At 47.1% G+C, this 11,746-nt stretch overlaps 1 protein-coding gene across 11 annotated transcripts in view; it reads left to right on the top strand.

Annotated features, from left to right (window-relative positions):
• The first annotated feature begins 5,039 nt into the window (after nucleotides 1–5,039).
• TDRD5 (tudor domain containing 5) overlaps nucleotides 5,040–11,746 on the top strand; it is a 67,359-nt gene continuing 60,652 nt past the window's right edge. For 6 of the 11 annotated variants that reach the window (XM_053244203.1, XM_053244200.1, XM_053244194.1 and 3 more), the window contains exons 1-2: nucleotides 6,139–6,258; nucleotides 8,083–8,321. In XM_053244203.1, coding sequence (XP_053100178.1) covers nucleotides 6,239–6,258; nucleotides 8,083–8,321 — 259 coding nt within the window. In that variant the 5' untranslated portion in view covers nucleotides 6,139–6,238. Of the gene's footprint in view, nucleotides 5,173–6,138; nucleotides 6,259–6,315; nucleotides 6,450–8,082; nucleotides 8,322–9,245; nucleotides 9,368–11,746 lie in introns of those variants that run through there. The other 5 variants (XM_053244195.1, XM_053244197.1, XM_053244196.1 and 2 more) reach the window with 5 other exon arrangements.

The raw sequence follows: 11,746 nt of genomic DNA, 5'->3' as shown, positions 1-11,746 counted from the left end.
TCATGAATGTCTTGCTGGCATCAGGGAAATGGCAATTAAACATGTCAAATGGCAAATCACCTGGCATTGGTTCTAGCCCAAGGTCACTGAAATTAACCAAAGTGCATCTGTCTACACTAAACTATAATAATGCACTAATGGATTATTTAAGGTAATGAAGGTTCTGACAGAGAACAGCTGTGTTCCTGTGATGTCATGGCATGTTTCCCCTCATTCTTACAGTGTTAGAATAATAAACGTGTTGGCAAAATGATCAAGCTTTCACCTGTGCATCACACAAGCGCACACACACCCCTTAAATGAAATTATGATAAGAGAATACATATTTTAACAGGATGCCCTGCAGCTGCTAATTGCCAAGATGCAAAACATCTGTACTTGTGGCTGGGCATTTTTATCCTTTAATAGCAGCTGTGTAGGAGGAACTAGATTGCAGCTACAACAAGAGTAGGATTTTAAAAAACCCTCCTTCCTACAATGACCTTGATTAACAGGAGGCCTCAATTCAGCTTCTATTCAACATTTTGAAAAAGCACACATTTGCAAAGTATGTGCTGGAGTGTTCCCCTTGGGGTTAGGGTGGCTTCAATAACAGGAGGCGGCATCTTGAACTACCTTCTCATGTATGGCAGCGAACAAACAAAATTGATTAAACCCAGCATTGGTTCCCATGTTCAGCTGCTAACCCCCTTATACAAATCATTGCTTGTGCAAACAGGAGCATTGGTTCACTTTCTGTGAAGGCTGCTTCTTGCTGTTGGAGTTCCAGTGCATCAACCTTTTTGCACCAACTATCCTAATGTCCACTAGGGGCATTGGGAGTAGAGATGGTGAGTGAGGGTCTCCCTAGCTCTTCTATCTGTCTCTACTCTATGACCCCTGATATGACTCTTCAGGTATTTCCTGTTGAGAGTCAGAATCCCTTCCTTTCCTTTTAGACAGCAGGTGGAAACATCTCTTCCTGCCTATTCATTATGTAGTTCTATAGATTAGGATTAGGTGTTTCCTATCCAAAGTGTACTTCATCAATAAATACTTAGTATTTAGTTCTATAAGAATCTCCATGTGTCTCCATGTGTCTCAGTAGCTGCAACAACTAAACTCTGTAACTACTCTGTAACTGGAGTGAGTAGCTTCTTTAGTGCTCTGCTAATTAACTGGGGGATAACAGTTACAACCTCCAGCAGCGCTTGCTGCTGGAGCCAAGGCCATCTCTGAGTGGTTATCCTTCCCTCATGCTCCCAGGCAAGACTAACTAAAAAAATGTTACAAGCATTAAGAGCCCAAGGAAGATAACCCTACCTGGTTCTTTTAGGCCAAATGTGAGATTAGCACCGAATGTACATAATAACTAGTAGTGAAATATATAACAATCTTAGATCATAGAATAAGGCATGGGGGTGGGGGGAATAGAACAACAAATACTTATGTACTGCTTTTCAACAAAAGTTTTCAAAGCAGTTTACATAGAGAAATAACAAATAATTAAGATGGCTCCTTGTCCCTGAAGGGCTCACACTCTAAAAAGAAACATAAGATAGACACCAACAACAGTCACTGGAGGTTCTGTGCTGGAGGTAGATAGGGCCAGTTACTCTCCCCCTGCTAAATAAAGAGAATCACCACGTTAAAAGGTGCCTCTTTACCCAGTTCGCAAGGGTAAGAGCCAGTGTGGTGTAGTGGTTAGAGTGCTGGACTAGGACCGGGGAGACCCGAGTTCAAATCCCCATTCAGCCATGAGACTAGCTGGGTGACTCTGGGCCAGTCACTTCTCTCTCAGCCTAACCTACTTCACAGGGTTGTTGTGAGGAGAAACTTAAGTATGTAGTACACCGCTCTGGGCTCCTTGGAGGCAGAGCGGGATATAAAATAAAATAAAAATAATATAATACAGAAAACAGCCCCCAACTAACACATACCTGGTGTAGAGATGTGTAATTTCCAGTATGCTTAGTTTTTCCATGGAGTAGGCCAGGACACCGCCTGGGAGGACCAAGATGTCCTCAACTCTAGCAGTAAGAAGGAGCCTTCACGGTAAGTGAACCAGTGCTCCTTTCTCTGCTGCCTAGAGGTGAGGACATCTCTGAGTGGGACATACCACAGCTCTGGCCATAACACTCTCTGGGAGGGAGCGCCCTTGCCTACTCCAGGGGAAGAACCTGCTGCAGCACCCTGCAACTGAATGCTGCTTGGGAGGAAGGATATGAATCAATCTTATAATGCCTTGTGAAGGTCAGGGGTGCCTTCTATGTGGCCGCTCTGCAGATCTCCTGTACAGGAGCATTTGTGGGGAAAGCAGCAGATATGGCCGCTGCCCTCATGGAGTGAACCAGTATGTGTTCAGGGGAGCATAGATGCAGAGATTCAGTAGCAGACAGAGGTGTAAACTTCATGGGAGCAGCAGGGCTGCCACCATCTTGAATTGGAGTGGATGACATCACACACCACACCATTTGGGCATCCCTATGTGTCTCTACAGCTGTAGCAAATTTGGTTCAGATCGGTTAGACGGTTCACAAGTTAGCCCACTTGCACCTCAAAAGTTCATGCATCCACCATCTTAGATCAGGGTGGATGACATCATCACAAACTACACCATTGAGGTGTCCCTATGTGTCCCTAAAACTGCACACTATTTGGTTCATATTGGTCTAGGCATTGCAAAGTTGGGGTGGGGGGACACACGGACGGACAGAACGACAGACAGACAGACAGACACACACACACAGAGCCAGGTGATCTCATAAGCCTACTGGAAAGTTGGCAAAAAACCTGGAGAATTCTTTGGTATCCTTTATGTTCTTTGCTTAAGCTCCTTGCCTTTGAGCTGCCCGACTACTGACAGCCAGACACGGCACTATGCCTAAGGCTGACGGGTATCGGGGTTTGACCTGAAATATTGGGATTATAACCTTCTCGCAAACATTCTTCAGACAACCTAATTGCATACAAGGAATATATGAAGATGAATGGGATCACAGCATCGGGCCCTACCCTGGCCTTCAAAATACCCAGCTGTTTGCCTAAACGGGTCATCCTCTATAATAATTCCCTAGAGTGTGCGCCCGTGCTGCCCGTGTCTTTCTCGGCAGTTCTGGGCATGCGCGGAGTGCATGCCCAGAACCGCCAAGAAAGATACGGCCACCCAGACACGGGTGGCCATGTTGCCCAAAATCGTCCAAATTGCCACTACCCTCCGAGACAGCCGCCGCCGCCCTCCTAGCGCCCCGATTCCTCCATTCCCGCTCCCCCCACATGATTAAGGGCCAAATTGGCCCATGCAATTCCCGCCGCGGACGCCACGGCCGACCGTCCTCCCACCCTCCCAGCTGCCTGATTCCTCCATTCCCGCTCCCCCCCACATTATTAAGGGCCAAATTGGCCCATGAATTTGCCGCCGCCGCGGCTGCCACCGCCACCGACCACCCACCCAGATGCCCGAGTCCTCCTTACCTGGAAAAATGCATATTCAGAGAAGGAGAGAGGAGCTCACAAACAGAGCTCCTCTCCGTGCAAAGCCTCTGCCCATACTGCCGCTATGGACGCAAAGGACGCAATAGGCGTCCTTTGCACCCAAAGCGCCAGTTTGGGAAGAGGCTTTGCAGAGAGAGGAGCTCTGCTAGTGAGCTCCTCTCTCCTGCTCTGATTATGTTTAAAGAACACCCAGGCCAGAGCAGGAATGGAGGAATTGGGCAGCTGGGAGGTTGGGAGGACGGTCGGCGGCAGCGGCTGTCACGGAGGGAATCGGAGGAAAGAAAAAAAATAAGGGAGGAGGAAAACAAAGAAAGATAAAGAGAGGAAGAGACAAAGAGAGAGAGACAGACAGTCAGGTAAAAAACAACAACACACACACACACACACAAACACAAAACCAGGGGAAAAGAGATGAAGAACGCTTAAAGGGGGGACAAAAGGGTGGAGAAAAACAAAGACATACAGAAAGAGAGAAATAGACAAAGAGAGAAAGACAGACAGTCAGGTGACCAAAACAAAAAACAAAAACAGGGACACACACAAACACAAAAATGGGAAAAGAGATGAAGAACACTTAAAGGGGGAGGGGGGAAAGGCTAGAGCCCGTTATTATAACGGGCTTAAAAATACTAGTACAAGTATAACTCTGTATATGTAGGCAACCTGAGGCCAGGCCTGCTCATAGTAACAGGCCTGCAGCCCAGACTGGATCTCCCCACTACTCCCCATGTTGGAACTGGGGCTGTAGCAGCATCTGCTTTCAGCTGCAATGACCACTGGGGGCTTCATGGTCATGGATGACAGTGCTGGTCTCCTCCTCTCTTTGTTCTTACATCATTTTTGTCTCTCCAGAGATGGCTGTTTGGTTAGTCTCTCTCTCTCTCTCTCTCTCTCTCCAGTCCAGCCGTGAGCTCAGCTAGAGTAAGCGGCAGGATTTCCTATTTTGTTTGTAACCTTTAAATAAATCCTTGTTGTTCTTCAAACATAAAGAACTGCCTCCAGAGCTCTTGCTTGGCTGAATTCTCACCCAACTGGCTTTGCTCTGCTAATGGGAGTTGAACTGCCATGCTTCTCCTACACCGGACTCCCAGGGCAGGATAAGGCAGCCCCACGTAAAGGGTTCCTTCCCGCCTTGCCCCGCAAAGCCTCTTTGTGGGATCCCTGTCAGAGCAGGGCCAGCCGCTCAGTACTGGGAGTAGAAGGCAGGCTTTGTCGGCACGGCAACAGTGCTTGCAGGGACAGCGCTGCTTTCAGGTTTCCTCATAAAATGGCAACCATTGTGGGGAAAGGAATATCTGTGTACTTTAGGAAACCAAGGAGTGGAGGCTGTATGATGCTTCTACTGTGCCCCTAGGCATTAGAATCAAAGCTGCCCCTTTATTTGCATAGCCACATTCTGAGTTTTATTCCCTGGCTGTAGGTATGGTGGAATGCTACCAACTCATGGGATATCCTCATTTCTGTAGCAGTTATGTATGCAACTTACAATTCTTACCTTACCTTTTACTCTTTCATCAGCTATTGCACTTCACCTGGTTTGGACGTTTGCATCCTCTCTAAGCCAACCAAATGCAGTGGAATCTTCCTACAGTCTTCAGCAAGAAACAGAGCTGGGCACAGACAAGGAAAACTTTGTTGGTAGAGCCTGTGCTAGGGAGCTGCATTTTCAGTACTCACAAGCAGCGTACTGAGTACCCCGTAAGTACTGAGTATCCCATAAGTAAGGGGGCGGGCTATGCCTGCCTGCTCTCCCCCTAATGGGGATCCTGTAGAAAGTGTGTGTATGGGTATGGGTGGGTGGAGTCAGAAAGGAAAAGGAGGGAAAGGAGAAAATGGAGTTGTTGCTGAATAAACTTTTAGTTAAATCTATGTAAGTTTTATTTGTATGTATGATGAGGGAAGCAGCGATACAACAGCTCTCCTGCAGGGGGAAATCCAGGTTTTTGATGGCATCCCTAACTTGAAACCAACTCACTGCTACTTTCTTCCTTCCCAACCCTCTGCCTTAAGAATTTTGCCCCCCGCCCCGGATAATTTGGAACATATCTCTAGGTGGGAAAGGGTTCAAGTCGTTTTCCTTAATTTATTTGTAAGCACCTTGGGACAGAGATCTAGCTTTTTTTCCCTTCCTTGTTTTTGATGCGGTTCATCCTCTGCAAGATACCTTGATGACACTTAATAATCTTTCTTATTTGCTTGGGATCTGACTTTGAGAATTAGTTTAGGCACCCTGGAGCTAGACAATAAACCTAAATTAGCTAGACATAAAATTAATCTGAAATTCCTTGGGGCAGAGATTTGTCTTATTTACTAGGGTTAGTCTGTAAAATACCATGTAAAAAAATGAGGATTTTTAAAAAAAGGAATGCCTCTCAACCCTGTCCGGTAGCTCCTTGTGGACACTCCTTGAGCATTCTGGCTGTTAGCTGTGCATCTTGTCTGGAACCACCAGACTGACTGAGCTTTAAATCTGGAGATCTTTCTCTAGGGACGAGGCAATCTGCATACATTTTAAATATACGATCCAAGCAGTACCACATGCTGCTGCTTAGAGATAGTGTGACCTCATCATTGATCCTCTTCACCACTAGGGGGCAGCATGAGCCTTAAGCTGATGAATAGTTTGAAATTGAAGGCGGGGCGGGAGGAGCCGTTCTCCTCGGCTTTGCAGAGGCGGGGAAACGAAGAGGCGCGTGTGTCGCCCATCAGTGCGCATGCTCTGTGAATACCCAGCAGCTAAGCGGCTTGTCGTGATTGCTGTTTGATGGAGAAGGAGGGGTGCTGGTGCGCGGGGCCGTGAGGGTTTTGTTTTAAGGGTGGGGGAAATATGGAGCAGGTGGAAATCTTGTGGGGAGGGGTGACAGTGGGTGCTGGAAGTTGAGGAAATCCAAGTAAATTAAGGAGGCGGCGGCGGCATTGGCATTGGCATTAATCGACTGAGGGGGGCAGTGAAGCTGGGTAGCTTTGATTCTAAGGCATGCAGTGATGGTCTTGCTCTTCTCGCAATGGTGGAAAACATGTGGCTGGGCTGCTGCTCTACTTCAGACTTACAATTTGGGGAGAGCCACGTGATTCTGTGCTCCTCCACACGCCCGGTGGTTGCCAACGCTGAAGCTTTTCCTCGAGATTTTCTCCTCCAGTGTCTTGTCACAATATCAAGCCATGAAAATCGCCAGGATTGCATTCAAAAGTTGCTTGGAGACTGATGCGAATCCTGCAGCGTTGGCAACCCCAATATGCTCCTTTCACATAGACTCGCACGTCGGAGAGAAAGCTAGCCTCGAACCGTTCTCTTTGACAAATGAAATGCCCTCTATTTAGAAAGTTATCTTTGTACCGAGAATCATTAATGCGAGTCCTCAACTGCGGGTCTGATGACGTGGTTGCCATTGGAGGGGTAGTGAAAGGCTTTCCTCAACCCACAAGCCTATGGCCTGCACTCTGCAGCCATGTGATCAAGGGGGATGAATTTTCTGATATTTCTCCACTTTTCATTTCATTGCATCCTGCCTTTTTCTTTGGAATTCCCAAAGTGATTTGCAGCATTAATGTAAACAAGATATAAAGCAGTTCAGCTAGAGCAGGAACAAATGTCTCCCCCCCCTCCCCGCCTCACTACATCATGGGTCAAGGAAAAATAAATTATATCAAGACAGGTGGTTTTTGTGGTCCCCAAATATATATTTAAATATATATGGACCCAACCCAGGCAAAATATTTGTTTGTTCTTTTGACTTCAATGGGATAAGTAAATTTATGCTTAAATATCTGCCATTGAAATGGTGCTTAAGTTTGCCTGGATTGTGTTTATGATGTTTGCTAATACTGCGTTTTAGGGGTTTGAGTGCTAGGGTTTCTCAAGTGTTGGGTAAGAGCTGAGAGGGGAAATAACTTAATCTAAGTGGGGCGGATACAGAGAGATAAAGTGTGAGTTTTTTACCACAGTGTACCTCAAATGTTTTGAACTTGAGTGGAAATGGACTTTCAAAACTTATGCTTTCTTCTGTGGGAGTCCAGTCTTGCACAAATCTGTACCACAGGAGGCATGCAGAGATTCCTGCGAACAGTCATGTGCTCACTGATTGCTGTATGCATTGGGCTCCTGATCCCAACACTAGCATTAGAACAGAAATTCTTTGACTCCTTCCTAAAATTACATACAGAACTGCAGTGTTGTTTTTAAAAATAGGATTCCCTTTCTGAGCCCCCACCTTTCCAAATTGCACTCGGACAGTTTGCCAGCGAGGGTGCATTTGCCCTCACAGATTCAAATATGGATCAGTGAGAAGCCTCTGCCAGAGTGCATTCATTCCAGTCAGATCCGGGCAAGTAGGGTTGGAAGCCATCACCTGCTTCAAGATCTAACCTGCCCAGGAACTTAATGCTGCTTCTCCTCCCTGCAAGTGTCCCATGCAATGAAGGGTGGCTTGCCCCACATGTGAGAACCACAGGCTTTCAATACGAACTTTGTTTCTTTCCCCATCTCAGTTCCAGTGCTGTGTTTTTCCCCATCTCAACTTGTGCAACATTCTTTGGTAATTGTGGAATGTGGATAGAGCCTTTTAAACCGAAACCAGTAGTTATTTTCTCTCTTTCCTCCCTTCACAGTATAAACATGTTGGATCAAGAGCATCTAATAAACTTATTGCGGAAGGAACTGAGGTCACTGCTGATGCCAATCAAAGAAGGCCTTCTCCTTGACCAGTTACAAACGGAATATAGGTCCATGATAGGCAGTGAACTTCCATTTCGTGCCCTGGGTTACCGATCTGTTATGGAACTAGTAGTGGATATGCCTGACGTTGTTCAGATATGCCCAAGAGGAGATGGCACGGTTGTTCTCAAAGGTGAGTCTCAGTGTAATTTGGCAAGAGCTGGAGGATTGACTAGAGGATGTCCAGTAGTTTTAAAGTGGTAACAAACTGAATATGCCCTTAAAGTCTGTAATTATGTCATTTACTTGGACAAAAAGTTTCATAGACCATTTGAGCATAAAGCAGTCAAGGGCACTGATTTGATTTGGGGTTGAGGACTGGACTTGCGGTAGCAAGCATGAATTGGTGCTTTTTGCTAAGCAGGGTTTGCTTTGATTTGTATTTGGATGGGTGACTACAGGTGAGCACTTCCTTGTAACAGGGATTCCCAGATGTTGACTACAATTCCCAGAATCCTTGGCCAAAGACCATTGCAGCTGGAGATTTGTGGAGTTGTATTCAAGAGCATCTGGAAATCCCTGTTACAGGGAACACTGCATGTGAGCACTATCTGCTACAAGATATTCCCCTTGGGGGATAGCGCTGTAGCTCAGTGGTAGAGCATCAGAAGGTCCCTGAAACTTTGGAGAGCTGCTGCCAGTCAATATAGACCATACTTAAAAAGGTAAAGTTGTGCCATCAAGTCAGTGTCAAATTCTGGTGACCACAGAGCCATGTGGCTTTCTTTGGTACTTAGCTAGATGGTATAAGGCAGCTTCTCACATTTTATGGGCATGGTTTTATTTCCCAGCTGAGTATTTTAATGAACTGTGGCAATGACTCTTCTGCAGTACAATACTAGAGACACACACTCCCTAAATAGTGTTAAATATGGACTAGTTTTTAGAACTGTATCTTTGTTTGCAAGCTATGAAATAACTTAATATGTAATTTTGTATATTATTGAGTTTACCCCTGTGTATGAGGCTATGATGATCAAAATTAAGATACTGCCACAACAGATTTAAAGTTGAGGTGTGTATAAGACACCCTGACTACCACTGTTCCCTCTAATAGGGATTCCCAGATGTTGTTGACTACAGCTTCCAGAATCCCCAAGCAAAAGTTAGAAGCTCAGCGGAGAGGGGAGGGAGAGACCATCTACTTCCCACCCAGTGCTGCCTGGAGTGAGAGACCAGGTGGGTGCTGGGGTTCCTTCTGCTGTTGCCTGGCTGCTTTTGCTTCCCCTGTGGAGCTGCAGCCTCAGGTTAACATCTTTGAGGAGTGTGGGCAGGATTGGGACCAGCCCCTGAGTGACTCAGTTGTTCCTTGGGTAACCTGCTCAGTTTTGGGCTTTATAGGAAGGCTCCTTGTGGTGGCGGGTCCGCCACCGAAGAAGCGACACCAAAGGGAGTCGGCCCTTTGGGGAAGCCACTTTGGGGGAGGGTGAGGGCTAGAGGGCTTCTGTTTAATTAGTTTTAAGCTGTTTTAGACTTGGGTTGAAGTTGCTGTAATGTGTTTGGGTTTGTCTGGAGATGGGGAGCCAGGGAATGCCTTCGTTGAAGGTGGGGCAGCTATTCCTGTGGTGGTGGGGAATAGAAGAAGAAACGCTGGCAGGTCCGCAGGCTGTTCCGGGGGAAGGGTGTTCAGAAATCTAATAGCTGTCCCCCTTTCCGGCTCTCCTGCCAGCTCTTTGATCTCGGGGAGCACTGCCAACATCCCACATAACCTTACCTTGCTTCTCTGCAATGCCAGGTCAGTCCAAAATAAATCAGAACTCATCCATGATTTGATCATGGATGAAGGGGCCGACCTGATGTGTATTACTGAGACTTGGTTGGGGGAGGCTAGTGGTCCAGTTTGGTCCCAGCTTCTCCCGCCAGGATATTCTGTAGAGGAGCAGGTGAGGGGACGTGGGCGGGGAGGTGGAGTGGCTGTGGTCTGTAAGGATAACATTTCCCTTACCAGGGTCCCTGTTAGGGTATCGGACCATATTGAATGTGTATACTTGAGTTTGGGGACCAGGGATAGATTGGGACTTCTGTTGGTGTACCAATCGCCCCGCTGCCCAGCGGAATCCCTTACTGAGCTCACGGACTTGGTCGCGGAACTCGCGTTGGAGTCTCCCAGACGCTTGGTGCTGGGTGACTTCAATGTTCATTTCGGGACCAATATGTCTGGGGTAGCTCAGGAGTTCATAGCGGCCATGGCAACTATGGGCCTATCCCAAGCGGTCTCTGGACCGACACATATTGCAGGTCACATGCTTGATTTGGTCTTTTACTCTGATCAGGATGGTGTTCTGTGGGTGGGGGCTCCTGTGATTTCCCCATTGTCATGGGCGGACCACCATCTGGTTAAGGTTGGATTTACAATTACTTCCCACCTCCACAGGGGCGAGGGGCCCATTAAAATGGTCCGCCCGAAGAGGTTATTGGATTCAGTAAGATTCCAAGAAGCCTTGGAGGGATTCAATGTTGGCTTTGCTGGTGATCCTGTTGATGCCCTGGTTGAGAATTGGAACAACTTGCTCACCAGAACAGTAGAGACAATTGCTCCCAAGCGTCCTCTCCGACCCACTTCATATTTGGCCCCTTGGTATACGGAAGATCTACGAGGGCTGAAGTGGCAAGGTAGGCGACTGGAGTACAAGTGGAGAAAGACTCGACTTGAATCCAACAGATTGCAACATAGAGCACATCTAAAGATCTATGCTCAGGCAATACGTGTGGCAAAGAGGTGGTTCTTTTCTGCCCGTATTGCCTCTGTGAGTTCATATCCAGTGGAGTTGTTCAGGGTTGTGAGGGGACTAGTATCTGCTCCCCCTCCCTTGAACCAGAATTTGGAGTCATCAGTTACCCGCTGTGATGTGTTTAAAGAGCTTTTCGCAGATAAAATCTCTTGGATTTGGGCCGACCTAAATGGAGACTCCACAGTTAATTTGATGTCTGAGCTGGAAGTGCCCAACAACTCCTTTTATGCGATTCGACTGGATTGGTTTCAGTTTGTGACTCCTGAGGATGAGGACAAGCTGCTTGGACCACTGAGGCCTACAACTTGCTCTCTTGACCCTTTTCCAACATGGCTTGTTCGATCTAGTAGGGAGGTTGTTGTAGACAGCCTGGTGGAAATCATAAATGCTTTTCTGAGGGAGGGCAGGATGCCTCCTTGTCTTAAGGAGGCAATCATTAGACCTCTTCTAAAGAAGCCTGCATTAGATCCCTCGGAGTTGAGCAATTATAGGCTTGTTTCCAACCTCCCATGTCTGGGCAAGGTCATTGAGAGGGCGGTGGCCTCCAGACTTGACTTCTGTAACGTGCTCTACATGGGGCTGCCTTTGTACGTAGTCCAGAAACTTCAGTTGGTTCAGCGGCCAGGTTGGTCTCTGGGTCATCTTGGAGAGACCATGTTACTCCTTTACTGATGGAGTTACACTGGCTGCCAATAGGTTTCCGGACAAAATACAAAGTGCTAGTTATAACTTATAAAGCCCTAAACGGCTTAGGCCCTGGGTATTTAAGAGAGCGTCTTCTCCACTATGAGCCCACCGTCCATTGAGGTCATCTGAGGAAGTCCGT

This window comes from Hemicordylus capensis, chromosome 4, assembly GCF_027244095.1.
Source record: "Hemicordylus capensis ecotype Gifberg chromosome 4, rHemCap1.1.pri, whole genome shotgun sequence".
Classification (NCBI taxonomy): Eukaryota; Metazoa; Chordata; class Lepidosauria; order Squamata; family Cordylidae; genus Hemicordylus; species Hemicordylus capensis.
This window is presented reverse-complemented; position numbering and strand designations above follow the sequence as displayed.